Source organism: Perissodus microlepis, chromosome 11 (assembly GCF_051167445.1).
Source record: "Perissodus microlepis isolate ML-2025 ecotype Zambia chromosome 11, ASM5116744v1, whole genome shotgun sequence".
NCBI lineage: Eukaryota > Metazoa > Chordata > Actinopteri > Cichliformes > Cichlidae > Perissodus > Perissodus microlepis.
In genome coordinates, this window is record NC_140471.1 from 21,234,617 (window position 1) to 21,254,256 (window position 19,640).

At 36.3% G+C, this 19,640-nt stretch overlaps 1 protein-coding gene across 3 annotated transcripts; it reads right to left on the reverse strand.

The window, feature by feature from the left end:
* Positions 1–28: 28 nt before the first annotated feature.
* On the reverse strand, positions 29–19,422 carry riiad1 (regulatory subunit of type II PKA R-subunit domain containing 1). 3 transcript variants are annotated; one of them, XM_084943124.1, is made up of 32 exons: positions 19,084–19,422; positions 18,926–19,002; positions 18,023–18,054; positions 13,927–13,953; positions 13,065–13,139; positions 12,841–12,902; positions 12,250–12,271; positions 10,859–10,907; positions 9,805–9,946; positions 9,446–9,523; positions 9,154–9,347; positions 8,942–9,075; positions 8,420–8,538; positions 8,186–8,322; positions 7,717–7,822; positions 7,375–7,590; positions 7,125–7,295; positions 6,859–6,999; positions 6,645–6,694; positions 5,301–5,421; positions 5,103–5,221; positions 4,871–5,012; positions 4,581–4,774; positions 4,341–4,431; positions 4,055–4,175; positions 3,650–3,831; positions 3,012–3,161; positions 2,795–2,937; positions 2,190–2,326; positions 1,969–2,066; positions 1,361–1,514; positions 29–1,058 (listed from the first exon to the last, which is right to left on the reverse strand). In XM_084943124.1, exons 1-32 carry the CDS (start codon positions 19,165–19,167, stop codon positions 976–978), a joined length of 3,651 nt encoding a protein of 1,216 aa, XP_084799250.1. In that variant the 5' UTR covers positions 19,168–19,422; the 3' UTR covers positions 29–975. The 3 variants fall into 3 exon arrangements, with proteins under 3 accessions (XP_084799250.1, XP_084799249.1, XP_084799251.1); XM_084943123.1 differs by having other exon boundaries at positions 3,953–4,175; XM_084943125.1 differs by lacking the exons at positions 29–1,058; positions 1,361–1,514; positions 1,969–2,066; ... (24 more) ...; positions 13,065–13,139; positions 13,927–13,953 and adding an exon at positions 17,145–17,839 and having other exon boundaries at positions 18,008–18,054.
* Between the last annotated feature and the right edge of the window lie 218 nt (positions 19,423–19,640).

Here is a 19,640-nt window from a genome sequence, read left to right on the forward strand (position 1 = left end):
CCAACAACCTTTACCCCATAATGTTGGATTTCTTTTTTTTTTTTTTTTTTGAAGGAGCTGTTATACTTTTTCAGCTGACCACTCTCTTGTTGAGGCTGACTGACAGGCAGCTCACAAAGATCAAACACTTGCTTTTAACTGCAGACTATTTTGCATATTTACATTTGCAAAGGTATTTTTATTTCTAAAACATGGGTATTTTTTGTTTTAGGTTTTTCATTTTTTTTCATTTTCTCGAAAAAATACAAATAACTGAATTTAATTGGTTTTGGAAAGGTTGAAGCCAAGATGTTCAGCCATAAAACAAAATTGTCTTCAAATTAGAAAGGCTGAATGAACGTCTACATGTGGTGATTTCATAATGTGAGCCTCAGTTGTAACTTTGCATTAACATTCTGACAGGCTGCAAGTTCTGAGATATTTCTCACCACCATACATGAATAATATCAATAGACAGCTAACAGTTTGTTAAAAAAAAACTGTCAAAGTTAGCTCTCCCCTGTGCGTGTTTAGCATTGATAAAACAATTTCAAACCAATCATTTCAGAGAAAGAGGGGAAAAAAGTCACTTGTAACTTGGTCATTTCTTTCAACAAACTTCACTGTTGGCTGCTGGCGTAACAATAACGTTTATTAAGTTGAATCATTCTTCGGTTTTTGTCAGTAAATATCAACTTTTCAAAAAACAGACTCATACCGAGAACATCTGAAAATTAAACATGAAATATTTCTCTGCAATTAATAAAATATATTTTCTTATTAACACATAACAGAGTAAAGGAAGTCTAACACATCTCAGAAGGTCATCTAATCGTGTGAGCTACAGTCACAAACGTATAGATTATCATAAAACATCAATCTGTGCAAACGTCTTCCAACACTAAATAAACCTGAAGGATTGCTGAACTGTTGTTTATTATTATTATTATTATTATTCTAGGTCTATAATTAGCTTAAGCAGATGGATGTGATGACTCACAGCAGGAGAAACCCAATGAGAAGCAAGAGAAGGGGCTTCATGAAGGCTGAGAGCCCCTCTGCACCCAGCGATGGAGCTCCTGGGCATAGCAGTGAAATATAAAGATTTCTCAGTGATAATATTCAAAGGTCATTAAAACCAAAGTCTAATATTTACATATTGATATATAAATATATCATAATAATTGTTATTATATTGTTAATAAACAATTTAAGTCATATTTATGTTGAAAACACTCTGAAATTAGGTTTTTCTGAATAAGCCTAGCCTTCATGGCAGGGTTTAATGGCAGGATGAAATCTAACTTGTTCCAAATACTTCAAAAATATTTAGATGACGAAGAACGTGTGAATTAAATGCTGTGCAAATTTGTGTTTTTACCTGATTGAACAGCTCCTTGTGCCTGTTTACGAAAACCAGTCAGAGCCGTTTCAAGTGTGTCAAGTTGATCATTATTCAACAGATTTCGCTGTTCAGTGGTCACCATTGCTGCATTGTCAGGCCCAAGGGCCTCCAGCTGAGCAGCAGAGAGTACCTGCACGGAAAACAGTCAGGCATACAACATTTAATAAAATAAAAGTCCTGCATTCAAAATTTGTACTGACATATATTCACACACGTAGAACAAGCGAACTTTAATTTCAATGTTATTAGTGATGCATTTATCCTCTTCATAATGACAATATTTGTTGTCTTTCACTGTACCCTGTGAAAACCTTTATCTGCCTTATTGTAACTAATTACGTTTTTATGATCTGCTTTGAAATGGAGTGAGCCTAATAAAAGTAAAACATAGTATACATTTGAGCTCAGTCCACCTGAGCTCAAATTTTCTCTTATAAAATATTGGTAAAAATATAAATTAAGGGTTTTTGTATGTAGGCCTATTTCGGCACGGCCCAACACTCGAATTAATGTATTTGTTAAATCTGGTCTCTAGGTTTGGCTTCTAGCTTAAAAACAATAGAAGGAAATAAAAAGCTGCTTACAGCAAAATTGTTTGGAGGGATGAGTGGGATACACGTCCTGCTGACAAATGGAAAGACAGATAGGTCCAAAGAAGCCAGCTCCGATGCATCCAGCCCAGCTTAGGGACACAGATGAAAACATTACCAAAAGTGAAAGCTAATTTCTCTCCCAAGTGACACTTTACAGGTATTTCTATGAAATATTCCAATGGTTTTTTTTTTGTTCACAGATATTATCTTACCAAGTATGTTGCCCAAATCTGCAACCTGTGGTTCTGTCCAGGTGCTGGGTTTCCCAAACGCAGCCACAGCTAGTGTTTTTAATTGCTGTAAAATCTGAAAGGAGCACTTAATACCATCCATCGAGCCCACAGCCCTCCTGTGACAAACACAAACTTTCACACATCGTGCAATTGTGACTCTGTATCATTGTGCAGCTCTTTAAAGTTAAAATAATCTTAGCATCACTACCTGTGAACAAATCTACTCTAAAAAAAGGTTTGTTTATGCACCTGACCAGAAAGAAAGTATTTATGAACTATTTATGATCACTGCTTTAGAAATAAGAAGACATCACAGCTAAAAATTTTAAAAAAGAAACTTTTAAAAAGTCTTGAATGGGTGGCAGAGGTTAAGATTTCTTTTATCTGCATATGACAGGATATCACTTGAATTTTCACTTCTCAAAAGTACAATAAGTACTTTCACTACTGTTACAGAGGTGGGAGGAGATGGGCTGTGGGCAGTCATGGATCATTAGATTAACAAAAAATAATCTGTGAAAATAAGAGCCTGGAAAAATGGGTGACATAAATAAAATGAAAAGTGAGATGTGCGGTGGACAAACTTGAAGCCGCTGATGTTGAGCTGTTTGATCTCGCCGGAGCTCAGGCCACAGATGAGCCGGTTCAGTGATACCATCTCTGCAGCTCCCAGCTGCTGCGCTTTCAGATTGTTATATTTGGCAATTCCCCTCCACAACGACTCCATCTATTGGCACATGAGTCATGTCATGTGTGTAATCGATATAGCGGTGAGCATGCAATGCTGTTTCTATGCTTCACCTGTGATTGAGTCCACCCACAGCGGGAAATTCCCTCTACAATATCCATTGGCAAGGGGAGATTCTCCAGGTCAGAATTAGAAAAACCCTGATTTATACATTCAAGCTGTATGACCACGCCCTCGTTCATCTGTGACACGGGGCCAAAGGCCTAAAGAAATATACAGAAATATTCACACTACATACAGACCAGCAAATGCAACCTTAAGAAGTTACAGATTGCGTTTTAATTTTGACACCAGAAGAGTGTAGCGTTTTATTTGTTTCGATATTTACACAGACGTTATTCCTCTCTAACTTCCATTAAGCTGCGGAGCGAATTATACCTAGGTCAGTTTATCAGTTAAGACAAACAGGGATAATAACTGCTCAATTGGATCTTGGTTCAATAATATTAAAATATTGATAATTCAAAATGTACACCTTAACTTTCATTAGCGAAGCTGTATTAATTATTATTAATTGTGGGAAAGTGGAAAAAAACTTTTATGTTCCACCTTGATATACAATAACTTTTTATTACTGTGGCAATCTCACTGTGAGTGCCCGAATCAAAGCCAACTGTTCAAACTAGAAATGCTGGAAAGAAAAAACAGACTGGCGAATGAACGAAACCAAGATGACTGTGTCTCACTGTACCTCAGTAGCTTTTTTGCTGAGCACAGCCAGTTGATCTGCACTGTAGTTCGGGATTTCTCCAAGTATTTCTACAGTGGCCAGGAAAGTGCTGTTTGACATCTTATCCAGCTCTCCTGCTGACCAGTACACATTATCCATTCCCAGTTCTTGAATCAAATTCTCAGTGGGTTCTCTCAGGATCTCTACAGGTATAGACAATATAATCATAAGGCTTTTTAAAAACCACTTTAAATAAAATGTATTTTAATTTAAACTAAAAACTAAAGTGGCAGAGATTCAAATAAAAAGTTACGCTGCTATCACCATGATCAGTGTTGCTCTTGCTGTTAGAGACACAAGAACTACAAAAAACAGAAATATAAAACTGAATTGTTGCAAAACAAATAAAGCGTGCCTCCTTCTCACCCCTCTTTTTACGTGTTGCATTTGATCTAGTGGTGGTAAGAGCAAAGATTTTCTTTTTCAGGGCATCTGAAGGATCAGAGGACAGTGACTTTATGTAATGAAGAACATCCTTCATCCAAGGCTAACAGAGATACAGAGAGGGACAACATCAACAAAAACTGAAAATATATATCTATTTTTTATCACAAGCAGGAGAGTCACTTCTGAGTTCTGAGTGACTTAATAATGAACATGACAAAAACAAACACAAGATGAGCTGCATGTAATGGACAAGGCAGATACGCACTTTGTTGGGTAGAGCAGACGTGGCAACCTTATCACAAAGAAGAAGGGGACCGACTGATTCCACAGTGTCCGCGGTCCAATCAGAAGAATTTCTACAGATGTTTAAAAAAAGTATATATATATAACTTCATGTTATATTCAGTAAGAACCATAACTTTTTTGGAAGCCTTGTGCATCTTTTATATACAGTCTATGGTCTTTCTTTGTATTAACTTTAATGCTCATTAGGAGGGTGTCCTACCCAAAGGTCTGGTGAACCATCTTAATGATATCTGCCCTGTATTGTTGAGGAATATGTTTGCAGGAAGCCATCTCCTGGAAAGCGGAGTTGAGGACATCAGGGTTCATTAGACGCAGCTGGGAAGGCTGCAGCTCACATACGAGGGGTCCTAGCTTGGGCAGATCACCACAGGTGAGGCTGGATAAATCTGTCCCCTACAAAAACACAGCAGACATCTCTAACTGCTGTTGAACAAGCGGATCAATTTATCAGATAATACTTATTGTTACTATGTGTATCCTTGAGTGTACATTGGTTAGGCAGAACAGGGCTTTCTTGGTGAGTGCAGGACGAGACGGGGAATTAAGAGGCAAAGAGCTGATGTTGGCTTCTTCCATCTTGTCAAGGAAAATAGGACAGACAGAACTAGGCAAATCGTCCACATCTGAAGGGCTACGATAAAAGGAATGAGAAAACAGATTTCAACACAAACTTGAAAAAATCTAAACAAACTTTAAACTAGTAAATACATCATTTGCTTACAGCAGGTGAAGAAGCAAAGCTGAAGGAATCTTATCCAGTTCCTGTTCAGTGATGGTTTTGAAATAGTCTGCTCTCTTTTTCACCAAAGTTGCGAAAAGTTTTTTGGCAGCACATCCTGCCTGGAAACATGTTTGTTATAATAGTTATTCTGTACACACTATATAAAGACTAGATGTTTATGTGTGAGTAAATACCTACCTGAACTTTGGAGAGCCACTCTGGATACTCTGCCATGGCCAAAGCCATTTCCATTACACCGCTGTCAGGAACTTCATTAATCATCTTACAGGTTATGCCCTGAAGGACTGAACGCATCTTCCTGTGTTAGACAACAATGTTTCAGATGTAGGAGCAACAAACACAGTAACAAGAACATGACAATAACTTAAGCACCAAAGAAAATTGTAAACCTGCATTAAAGGCTTTGGTAAAGATCACACGATAATCTTAAAGAGCTTCACAGAAACAACTAAATGAATAAAATTAAGTAGTAAGGAAATTTATGGTGCAGTGAATTTGATTTTATAGTAGTCTGCAGGAAAAAAAAACATATCAGTACTGGGGGCTCTTGGTCTTAATGTGGTTGTACTTTGCATTCACACAGGTGCTCCTAGATATGATCAAATAAGTCACAAATGTAAGTGAAACACTTGCGTTTACATGGCAGAAAGTGAGTGCCAAAGAGCTGTAGACTAATGCGTTAACGAGCTAACTGCGCTAACACACTGATGCCGTGCAGCCCCACGCACAGGGCGATCCGCAATAACTCGTTAACGGAGATTTGCCGCAATAATGCGGTTATTTTAACGAGATTAACGCTGGCAGCACTAATATCTATCTATCTATCTATCTATCTATCTATCTATCTATCTATCTATCTATCTATCTATCTATATATATATAATATATATATATATCATATAATATAATATATACATATATATATTTATTTTTTTTTCTATGAACCATTTCTGTGTACAAATATTTGTCAGACTTTGCATAAACATAAAAACTTGGGTCTATTCTTATATTTGCAGTGACAATCTCAGCAGCATATTTGTACTATTTATAAGCTCTGCAATCTGTTCACGTGCATTACGCATTCAGTGAAAAGCAATAACATTGACAGGTTGCTCTAAGGCAGTAATGTATTCTCTCTGTACTTGTAATCCTTCAAAAAGGTCAAAGGACTGCCAATAAAAATGATCCATGAGGGTGGCAGTGAGTCAATGGGCCAATTCAGGTGCTTCAGCAAGAACCTATATGGACAAGTTTAGACAGAGAGCTCTAAAACTTAAATGAATACAATGTTTTCTGTTACAGTTAAGTCATGTTACCACTTGTGGCAAATATCCAGCTATAGAGAAATATTTCTGAGATTTGCTGATGAATCAAGTAATAAAGTCAAGTGCTTTAAGCAAAAACTGTAGAAACGATTATGTGAATAAATTCTTTGGATGCACTTTCTGTTTTTCTATTAGAAGGATTTTTTTTTTGCCAAACAGAGTTTCAGATATTTTGTCAGCAGCATACTTCTCTCACCTAAATTGAAGCTGTTTTAGGTCAGCCATCTTCTTTGCCAGGTATGCTGCCTGAGTAAGAACACACCACAAGTGGCACCATTTTTTGAGTAAAAAAAGAAAATCACAAAATCAGTCATATACTTACTACAGCAATGCATGGTAACAGTAAATACATTAGGAAACTCAACAAAATAATACAATGAAGCTGCCTAAGGCATACTTAGCATCACTACCTGTGACCGACTCCAAGTTTTGTTTGTCACTTGGTCCAAAGAGGTGACATTTGCATCGGCCAAAATGTTAATAGAAACGACGTTAAGTAACTGGGAAGACAACTTTGGCACCAGCGCAGGAGGATGCATTTCCTTAAGCATCTACAAGAAAACATTTAATTCTTTTAAGAATATGTTTAGAAATTAAATCAAAGAAAGAATACATACTTTTTGTTTAAGACACAATGTATTTGGTGTGATGAAATGAAGAAACATGAAGAACTCACCCCTGCCAGCATGGCCATTAGCTGTCCCCTGCTCAGTTGTTTGGAGATGTTCTTTAGGCCCTCTGGCTCATTCAGGACCTCTACAGCTTTTACCTGTTTCAGTATACAGTTTGGCAAACCTTCTGCAACGGGCTGAAGTTTCATCAGCTCCATCCCGGATATCTGTTTACACTGAGGCGGAGCAGAATGAGGTAAGTATCAAGCAATGAGGACAGCTATCTGACAGAAGCTGTCAGCTGAATCCACCCACTTTCTTTTCACCCAAATGTTTCTCGATAAGAGCATGCAGCTGGCTCCTTGTCCATCGGATGTTGGGTCCCAGATTTTTGAGAGCCTGTATGAGACTGGTGGCAGGGATTGCAGCAATTTCTTTGGCAGACAATGCAGTAACAGTACTGCTTAAGTCTCGTATTATTTGAGCAGGGCTTGACAGTGACCTCAGAGAACTGAGAAGCCGTGTCTTCAGCTTGTGTGGGGGAAGGATAAAAGAGAGAACGAGTAATTATGACACTATTGAGATTCAAGAAACAATTCAAATCTTTGATCAAAGAAGATAAATGTGAAAGTTTGGGTAAGTGTAAGTGAAAAATACCCCTTTGATTTGGGAGCTGTCACACTGGTCCAGTTGAGAGAGGAGTTTCCCACTGAAGTTAGCATTCAACTCTGGGGGATCATAATAGCAAGCCAGTGGGCCAAGTCTGTGGAGATTCAAATACCAGACAACGTAGTGATTATTTCAAATCCTTCACACATTTTTGTGTGAAACCTTGTGTTTCTTTCTGTCCCTATAAGATCTAAGATCAGAAACCTCAGTGATGTTGTGTTATTTTGGTATGTAGCGGGTAAAGTAAAACCACTCGGCAGTCTTTTAAAAAATGACATGACATGTTATGTACAGCTAGATCCTTTTCCTGAAATGCTTCTTATCACTTCTTTCACAGCAGACATGTTAGAGCAGAAAAAGAAGAAGACTCTGGGCTTTCCCCATAGTGACAAATCAATATTTTTACTGTTAACACCTGCACCTGCTAATGTACATCAATATACGCATGTATACACACTTTTCCACATGTTCTGGAAACTCCTGTGAACTGAAGCACTCTTGGATTCTATGGAGCAACTTCTTACTCAGAGTGGGGTTCATCGTGGTTACCTTCATGATGGATTTGAACTTAGCTGAAGAGAAAAACTTGCATAGCTAGAAGACAAAGCAAAGCAGACCAACCAGGAAAAAATTATAACCTTGTTGTTTTTTTTCTCTTCCATGTCTTATTTCTTCTTTATCCTTCTCTTACCTCTACTTTAGAAGAATAATTAACATCACTTGGTGGTAAATAGGACAGGTAGGGTCCCAAAATAGTCAGTGCTTCCAAATTCAGCCATTCCAGTGAAGGGGAGCAGATATCCACATGCTCTATTAATAAATCAAGGTTTTACAATGCACATTTATACTTATCAGAAAAGCAACGAGAGAAATGAGGCAGAAAACAAAGCATCTTAATTGCCTCTTAAAATGTATTTGCGAGACTGTGGTGTGTTGGTGAATCTGTCTGTATGGTCATTTAAATTTTACTAAATTGAAACAGAAATTGTTCAAATGGGATAAAACTACAAATTAAGGTTTAACATAGATCAGAGTCAGGGTTTTGCAGGCTCTGGGTATAATGGAAGTCCCAACGTAAGTAACATGAGTCAATTTACAGTTTTTCTCACATCAAAAATGCCATCATGAAAAACTGTAATAGCCTCTGAAGTTATGCTAACAAAACTGTATGTGTGTACATAGATTTTATCAATTGATTTCTGACTTTTCTTACTTAATGTTGCGTAAACCCATGGCTTTATTGAACAGTTGAAGTAGTTTTGGGTGATCTGATCTTTCGCCCATTGAGCCACACGAGTCCTTTGACCAGGAGGTATGCGATCATACATACTCTTCAACATGTCCATCCTGGAACCAACAACAGGTTTAGTTATAGGAAAGGTTATGAAAAAGCCAGACAATATTATTGCAAAAAAGCATACTCACATGTTTTTTAGCTTTGGGATATCTACGTTCATCAGAAGTTTTGTTTTTAGGAAGGGCATAAGCCCCGCCATAGGTGTAACAGCCCACATCAGTTTTCTGTAGTCATTTGAGTCCATGCTGTTTTTATCCTGTGTGGTCAAAGTTGCCCAGGAAAGAGGGGCTGCAAACGCTTGCATATAACATCCAGAATCCTCCTAGGGGAAAAGGATAGATGGCAGACATGATAAGACTGTTAAAAAACAGTAACAATTTATCCATTGCATTTATTTTTGGGGGGGAGGGTTTCCCTTGCCTTTGATATACCACCAGAATAGTTTCTCATCACCTCAATCATGCCTGGAAGATTGCTGCAATTCCACATCTGGTTAGTCTATTAACAGACAGACAGAAAAAACATTAACGGTCAGAACTCAACAACAAAAAATTCATACCGACTATTAATAAGACAATAAGCGCTGCTTTAAATAACCAGTGACTTTAATGACTAACCTGGTACTCATAGTTATAAAAAAAATGAATTACATGTTTCAGTTAATACAGAGTGCATCAAAAAGAATCATCCGATTTCAAAAGGCTATATTTTTTAAGGAAATGGAGCTAGATTATACAGTATGTGTGATTATGGGTGTATGGATGTTTATATTTTCAAACCATTTTTTGCGAAATATCCATGGGGAGTTGACCAAATGACTTCATGTTTGTTCCTGTAGTGACTGAGGTCAGGAGATGACGAAAAGTGGAAAGGAGGGCGTTCGACTGGTTAGCGTCTCTGTTCTGCACAGAACCACTAAGGCTAATGAGAGAGCAAATAAAAGCTGATGAGAATAAATGTTTTCACATATGAAATATACCAAATATCCTTTGATTAACTAGACACATTTGACCAGGCAAAACCATATTCTTAAGATGGAGTTAAATACCAATGTCATAGCTTATCAAAAACTTATTTACTAACATTTTGCAGCAAAAAGCAAAAGCAAATCTTTTCTTTACACTTATTTATGAAAATACTGGCAACCATCAGTGTTACCCCTCAGCCTCCTCGTAGACACATGTATGGTACCAATTTTAAAATCTTATGTCACCTTGTTCTGAAGTTCACTAGCTGGGACCAAATCCTCATTTTTAGGTTTAACGGCAGATAAGCATTGAAGGAGTATGTTTCCAAGTTTTAGACTAGTTGGTTAGTTACATTTCCTTTCCTTGTTTATGCACAAAAATTGATAAAGAATAACTTGAGGGTCAAAAAAGACAAGAGAACCAAATTATTCCCAATTATCACGTTCAAAAGACTTACAGAAAACTTACTCTGACCTCAGGGTCGAGATCACTCAGATTCAAACTTGTCCAAGATTTATAGTAGATGCACCTATGGTATCAGTTTAAAAATCCCACATTGCCTCGTTCTTGAGTTATTGCATTCACAACATTTTCAGAACACTTGACCTCTGGCCTTTGACCTTTAAGTCGAGGTCACTGAGATTTGAGCTTGTCCGCAATTTTTAGTAGATGCATCTATGGTATCAATTTGAAAATCTACTGTGACTTTTTTCTTGAGTTATGGAAATCACAAGAGTTTCAGTGGGGTGACGACAAAAAGTGGATAAGCATAAAGAAAAATATTACACAACAGTCCAAATAAGTGTGATAACTGAAGTGACCACTTGATTCTTCAGGACAGCAACAAAATACAAAAACAAATTACCTGGAGTTGAAGACACTGTTGACCTGCATCAAATTAGGCTCTGGGTATCCTGTAAAATCAAACCATTTGCCACATATCAGTTGTGGCTCATATTACAGAATGTGGTCAGGGTACTCACACTCTCACACTGACGCACTCAGCATGGTGACTGGAGTTACATTACAATTATTCCAACAAAACATTTTAAGGTTCAGCTTCAGTACACCCTGTGTCAGTTCCAAGATTTTATACATGTTAATTTTTTGTTTTTGAACGTACAGTGGTCCCTCGCTATAATGCGATTCACTTTTCGCGGATCTTTTTTTGGCATGATTTTTTTTGCTGTTGTTTACAGCACTTTGTGTTCTGCGTCCTGGTCGGCTGTAGACCATTGTCAATCAATCTCCTCCGTGCTGTGTCTCCTGTACAGTACAGAATGTGTTCAGCTTGTCAAATTTATATAAATCTTCTATCTCTAGCAGTGTGACTCTGAAGTGCTGTACTGTATGTTTGTAAGTTTTCTCCCTCACAAACACAACAATGTCGACGAAACGTTTTTTCACTATCAAAGGCACCTGCGCTAGCACCCAAAAGGCAGAGGACGATGCTAACCATCGCACAAAAGGTTAGACTTCTAGACATGCTAAAGGAAGGTAGAAGTTAGCGTATTTTTCAGACCAAAAGGCACACCACAGTATGAGACGCATTAAGCAACAAAATAGTCAGATCAGTCAAACTTTACTCAGCTCATTCTTCTTGCTTCCTCTACGTCCGTATCATTGATTTGTTAATCTTGAATTCTCTCACAGCTGCTCTATTCCCATGTTCTGGATCTGAAAACAGGGTTTGATCTTTGGTTTCATTCTATAATACTGGACTTATTTTTCTACGAAGGCTTAAACTGTGAGGCTCTTTAAACAAGAGAGAAAAGTGTGAAAATCTTCGAGACTGTCTGAGAAAACTGTATAAAGTGTGTAGTGAGGGGTTTTAATGTAAAAAATAAAGTTGGGATTTCACAGATCGCGGGTTATTTTTAGAACGTACATCTCGCGATAAACGAGGGACCACTGTATTACACTTGTGAACAATGTTTTTCACAGAAGAATGATCGTTTTGCTGGTTCGATTCCAGTCGGAGACACGAATCCCTTTTTGGGGGTTGCGTCAGTAAGGGCAGCTGAAGCACCAGGCTGGTACTTATCCTCTTAATTCCTATGGAAGCACTAAGGGTGTACTTTTGTAATTAATGTGTCATGCGTTGCTGTACATTTGAGGTTGTGTTTGCCTAACTTAAAGACTCTTTAATGAACAGATTATTTTTATTACGCAGTGATGTATAAAAATGTGAAAGAGGATGTACTTTACACACATACACATTCTTCTCTTTAAAAAGTGTATTGAAAGTTTTCTTACCCCTATAGTAGCACTTCTTCATCTGATGAAGAAAAAAAAAAAATTAAAATCACTGGCCCCAAACTGAATATGAACACATTTTATTCGCTTTGATGCTTTGTTTAATGCATGACTCTATGATTCAATTGTCACTATGTAATGCCAGTGTTTCACCCGCTCCATTAAAGGCTTTACTGGGAAAAAGCTGATGGGAGGTTGACCAAACCTCAGCCCTCAGAATGTTGATATGCGCACTTTTCTTAATGCTCTTTTAAAGGCTTACAGACACACAAACATTCATTTATTAGCACAAAAAAAAATACACATGAAGCCTCCTACTAATGTAAGAAAGATCTCTAAGAAGACAGCGTAAAGGCTCTTTCACTTTTTTTTTACCTTAGTTTTGGCTGCATGTATACCTTATTTTTTTTACCGTGATTATTTATTTATTTTGGGATTTAAGAAAATGTTTTCTTTATAATAAATATTCAATATTGGATTACTTGATAAATTGATGAGAATACTTAATTATTTAATAATTGACAGCTGCAGCCCTACTCTTAAGCCTGAAAAATAAATTTCTACTGACGTGAAATTCAGAAAACACCTTACCAGTTTTTCAGCCACTTTTTCTAACTTAGCTTTTTCTTGAGGCCCCATATGTGGAAGTCGTGCTAGGCAGACACGTAAAGGTGTGTATTAATGAACACATACTTTTAATAGCATTTATACATGCATGTTTATGTGCCTATGAGAACACATATTTACATTAACAAACATATAGTATAAAAAAGGGGTAAAACGGGTATACTGAGTGTGATGTTTTTGGAGCTTACCGAAAACTGCAGAGGCCAAGATGAGCAGAACCAAACAGGCTCCTCCCTTCGGAGCCATGTGGATAGGCTGTGTGTCTGTTCGACAGGATGGTATTACATAATGTGTTAACATGAACACAAATGACATGTTTGGCACAGATCTTCTAGTTGCATGCAGTTAATCCTCATTGGTCTTCACTTGTTGTTGAAACTGTCTCTATGTGAGCCACCTCCAGTTTTGTGATATACTTCCTCCAGTGAGGATTTATGATCACACTTCCCTAGTAACCGTGTGAGCTATTCATCCTTTGGGAATCTCTGAGGACTTTGGAGGATAACTTGCAGTGAAAAACAGGTTTGGTAATGCACACAATGTACTGTACTGAACAATTTTATTATTGTTCCACAGTACACAGTAATTATTTTAGCACCATGTTTTTGTCTTCTCTTCTTTTTTTTGTCCTATCATTTTTACCTTTTTTTTAAAAAATGTATTTGGTTCACATTCATTAGGATTTCCCTTCACCAACATTTGGATACTGTTATGTTGCATTCACTGTTTACTTTACAGAGATTTTGCTTCTCATTTAAATATTTCAGCAGATTATGAATAATAAAGAATGAAAAGAGTATTAGAACAAAAATGAGTGTTTTAACCACGCAGTCTCAACAATGTGTATGTAAGAGCAGGATTTAGAGCATATCTTTTCTTTACTATTATATCATCTATTAGCGAGAAAAACAAAACATTAAAATATAAATGTTCATCTGTGCCAGATCTGTACAGGTTTACAGTTAAATTTAAATAATAGTATTACAAAAACTGAGAAAGAAAAAAAATAACTTATGCAACTTATGAATATATAAATTAGTTGTTACTTACAGATTACCAGTCTTCTCCTTGGTAGATCTGAGAAAAAACAGGATGCATAAGCATAAGAGTGTTCGTCCTCTGTACCTGTACTTCGTGACTAATGTGATCTGGGAGGATGTCCACCTGTAACTGACACAGTCAAAGCAGGCGGATGGCATTAATACAGCACTGTGAGTGGGAGTGTGTGTGTGTGTGTGTGTGTGAGTATTTGCTTTTTTAACAATCAAAATAAGTTTCACGTTGAATTCACAAAATTTCTGATTCTTCAGGCAAAACCTCAGTAATAAGTCAAAACAGTTTTGTCTTTACTCATTGCTAACACCGCTGAGCATTCATTATTACATTCATGTAACTCAGATTTTTCCAATCAATCATGTCTGTATTGCAGTTCTAGAAAAAATAAGAAAACATTAAGCAAAATTAGAACTGTCACCCCACAGTTACTACCTCCTAACTATTTTACAACGTGCTACAGCATGTCTGGTGCGATTAAGCTCTTAAGTTCCTCCAATCACACAAGAAAAAGAAACATCAACTTTCACATTTTATATATACATGGTATATCTCATAATTAAATCCTATATCACAGCAAAGCATCTAATAGACATGCTGGTCCACCATGTCCATTTCACGCTTTGCCTATTCTAAGTGTGAAATGGACACACATGCAGAAATTGCAGTACCAGCAGGGGGAGACACTATATTCAAAGCCAAGAAGTCGCTGGCGAGCAAGGAAGGTATGAATCCAGGGTCCTTGAACAATTAAGCTAGGCTACTAGTATGTATTTACATGTAACTGTTGGTAATGTCTGTTTAAACACTTTTCTGTGATACTTTCATGTTTAAAATAAAATATCTCTCTCTGCTGGTACTGCAGCTTACTGAAACTTACTACAACTTTTGCATGTGTGTCTATTATTGTTTACTTTGCCATTATATTGAGTTGCAGAGTTATTATCAAGTATGAATCAAACAAACATCGTGCTACAGAAGAAAAACCTTGAAAGAGGACACTTCAATGGGTAAATTGTGAAGTGACGTATAAATCTGGTCTTATAAAATTCTGTTATTTGTTTGCATAAACTATATAGAAAACCGTATGTGGACAAAATCAAGCATTTAAACACTCTGCTTTAACAAACATTTGTTTAAGAATGGGTAATTAAAAAGAGCTCATTGAATTGGCATTATAATACAATGCCAACATTACAACAAGTTTGTGAAATTTTGTGAAATTTTCTCTCTCCTAGATACTCCTCGATTAACGATATGTGATATTGCAAAGTGGAAGCATTTATGAACCGCAGTAGCTCAACCATAAAGAAGCAAAGTTGCTGCTGAGGTGACTTAAAGTTTCAGAGCAGGGCTAACAAGTGCGTGCCTATTGCCTAACTGCAGACCTCCAAACCTCCTCTGGAATAAGTCTAATGTGTGAGTGGTCCAGGAGCTTTGATCATATCATGTATGGGCATGTATGCATATCATATAATTCTCATCTGCTGTGCACGTATACTAGTTAAACTACATTAGTAGCAAGTGTCAACAAAAATTAAGTGCTGTAATTGCGTATAAAGTCTGGTGAAGAGAACATTAATTCACAGAATTCACCTAAAAGTTATGAATAAAATCATTCACAAATCATTAATAAAAGTAATAATTGGTAACTCTGAAGCTGTTATTCTAATAAATTCAGTGAAGCACAATATTTATTTAGAGTTTATGTCATGATAATATCTCAGTTAAATTGTATTTAAGATAAACATACCAGTATACCAAGTATTATTCATATAAAAGTGTGAAGTCAAAACAAAAAAAGACTATTTACATTTTCCAGGGCGAAAGCACATAAATATGAAACAACTGCCACTGGTGGGTAAGGCTACTATAAAAAAAAAAAAACAGTCAATAGCTCACCCATCGTACTATTAAGTAAATAAAGTATCTGACAGGACATTAGACCAATAATATTTTTTAAAATTCATCATAATATCTAGAGCACTGAGCACTGTGCAGTTGCCTCACTAGTTCCTAACAAGCAGTATTTAAATAAGTTCATGTGGCTGAGCTTATATAGCTCAAATGGGATTAAAGCAAATCACACATGGGGCACAATTAAATCCTTGTCTCTTTACAATAATACATCAGATGGAGAAAAGGATGCATCCTTTTCTCGTTAAAATATAATTACACTATTACCTAACTGTTATGTTAAAATCAATAAAGAAATTAAATTGAATTCCTTCTTAACTCTTCTTCAAATTAGACCAAACTAGAAACGGAAATACACATCAAAATAAAAACACACCCCAACCATGTAATCGCACTCATGTCAGTTTAAGTCTGGTCAAGTGTTAAGCTCAAATTTTTTTAATTTAACATTTACTAATATTAAATATTTACTTACTAATATTTCCAAACATAACATAAGCTAAATGAGCTAATAGTTACGGGTTAGCAAATGTTTACTCATTAGCCTACTATTACCATTAGCCGTTTTTCACATACACCTAAAAAGACTGAAATGGTTACAAGAACAATAAAGAACTTATACGGATGTTTTTATTTCATGTGTTTTCAGCTCACATTGATCCATTTACCTTCACTATTTCTGTGCCACCAGCTCCTTGCCCTATGTTAAAACAAATTTCTGTTAACTTAGTTAAGTAAGCTAACGAGCTATCTTTTACTTATTAGCCTATTGTTACACATTAAAAAATGCCTGTAAGGATTATAGGAAGGTGAAAAAAGTTAATAATGCAAATATTCTTGCTTAATGTCTTTTACCTTCAGCTGTCCAACTTTTTTCTGCTTATGGCTGCCGAATTAATTCTTTACTTTGCTTGTTTTTTTTAAGTTAGCTAATATTGCCTTTATTTATTAGCTTACTGTTACTGGCAGTACCATTCAAACAATAGAAAATCTGTCTATAAAGATTTAAATAATCACAGAGAATAGTTGCCAAAAAGAAAAGAAGCACCAGATAAATGCAGTAAGTTGGCCTATACCTTTTTACCTTCTGTAATTTTGTGGTTTAGCCAAGTCGATCCTATTTTCACTGTAAAAGGATTATCATAAACTGGCCCGCCTACCTGGAAAGAGTTTATGTCCACCTCCTATGCACATGGAACTTACACTGTGAAGGAGGAAAAAGTGATTCTTTAAATTTAAAAATGGTTTAGGTGTCTGCGTTTGATTCCTAATATCCACGACCACTTGCTACACCCCCCCCCCCCCCCCCCCCCAAAAAAAAGTTTACATTAATTATATTAGTGGTATTAGTGCTTTCTTTCTGCTTTCTAGTCTAATAAACAACCAAAAAACTAAAATTAAACTAATTTAAACTTATGCTGTAAAATTTAGTTAGTTAGGCATCTAAAGATACTTATATTTAAACACTTATTTTTTGAAATTTTTTATTATGTTATTGTTAGGCAGGTTGTGCTAGATCTGTGTATTCTGCTAACAACTATATGACAAGCTTATCTTAAATTGTCTTCAAGGGTTAGACTGATAAATAATTCCTGTATATCAGCCAGGCTAACCAATAATTTGCATTTTCTTGTCAGTATGGCTTTCTAGAGTGTGGATCGCGGCTTTAAAAAACATTTTATTGTGTAATTTATATAAATACTTGTAGTGATGTGACAAAATATTTAATACCACTCAAGGTATATCAAGGTAATTATACATTTAAGGATTTTGATTAATAAATAAGCATAAAACCCTTTAGGACCCTTGTCCACAAACTGGACAATGGAGCAACTGAAGCAGCATCATTGTTGCAAAAAACATAGTCCATACATTTTTTTTATCAATATAGAGAAAACATAGGTGAAGTTGTTGGAAGTGTTTTAGTTTGTCTCGCTGTTTCCTTCCATTTTGGGGAGAATAGTTTCTTCAAGGTTTGGGTTTGAGAAGTGATCTGAAAAAGTCCAACAAAAGAGAGAAATTGTAAAAAACCGTGGCAGACTTTAAATATGTATTTATATTTATTCACTAACTAAACACTGGGCAAAAGGATGAATGTGAAAATAAATAATAGTGACCAACTGGCCATTTTTGGTGTTGATGCACACTGCACACAACTCACCTGCAGCAAACTCACGGATGTCAGCTGGCTGTTTATGAAGCACATCCCTGTGAGGAGAGGTGGCAAATGACAAATTATTGCTCAAGTAGACTTGAGTGATGGTGCTTTAAGCTTTGGGCTGTCTGGAGGCCTTTTAAAATTATTCTTTGGACTTGGGCTCATTGTCAGTCCATCAAAAGAATGGTTATTTTAAGTTTGTTTGTTTGTTTGTTTGTTAGTTGCAAAAGGCAGACAATATCTAAAGTAGAGCTCTGGGATGTCCTTAAAGAAGCCTTGAGAACTATTCCTGAATACTACTTAACAAAATTACAAGAAAACTTTTGTAAAATCGTTTGTATTTTGCTCCATACTGTATCCACATGCATGTTTAAATAAATCACTGCTAATATTTCCCATTTATTGCTCAGATATTAGATTAATTATTCCAGAATTATTGAATTATTTTTTTATTTTTTGAGGCTGTTGAAACCTTTTTTGGCAGCTCCAAAATCAATTTAAGCAGGGAAAACTCAGATTTTAATACTGATGTTGTAACATATGTTAAAAATATGATACAGAGACTAAGCTTGAATAGCAGAAACCATATTGCAGTACATTTATTGGTGTAAATCCTTTTCAGGGTATACATATATTGTATTATTACATTGTAAAATACATTGTAATCTTTCATACATTTCTTTGAAATGGTGGCTGGTTCCACTGAATGTACAGAGGTTATTAACATAATATGTTATACACAGTGAAAATAAAATGAAAGTTTGCATATTACCCTAGAAATGTAACATTTGCTGTAAGATAAATAAATACAAACAAAATTAAACTTAAAGCAGACAGTGTTAAGTTCAACAATAAAACATCACAAACATTTTTCCCCATTCAGCATGTATTTTTGTGATATTAATGTGAACTTGAGCAGACCTTAGAAAGTCGCCTATGAGTACGTCTACTTCGGGATGCGACCTCAAATACCTCTCGTTGTCGATTTTCGTCTTGATCTGGGTCAATGCGAAAAGCATTTCAGGACATAGCTTACAAATAAAGGTGGTATTTTAGCATTGAGAAATGCAACACGTTACCTTAAACTGTCGCAGTTTCTCTTGCTGCTCAGCGTTTAGTACAGAGACGTCTAGCTTGGTCACACCGCCTGTCTCAGCCATCATTTCTCTAAGAAAATGCTATTTTTCTGTCTAAGTGCGAACCCTGCAGTGTGCACTGACTGCAAATCTACAGCGAACCCTGAAGTCACGATAAGCACGAGTCAACCGTTGCTAACACAGTGGTTTGGCAGTAACGGTTGCTATGGAAACGAAGTACCGTACACAATGAACGGCAGTGTCCGCGAGGTGGCGGCATACGTCAATACCACGTTTGAGCCGTTGCTGTGCAAAAAAGTGATTGACTACTAAATAACGATTTAATTCTCTCTCTCTCTCTCTCTCTCGCTTTTGAAATCTTTGATCTATTTGCTTAAATAGGCTGCAGTAAACATGATCTACAAAGGGGTTATATATTAAATGAAGAAATATCCTGCTTTGAAACCATCTTTATTACAATCCATCCAGCCCTTTTTGGCCACGTTACAGAACAGTGACACTATGTATGTATACCTTGCAATTTCTGTTGCCTTCTTGGC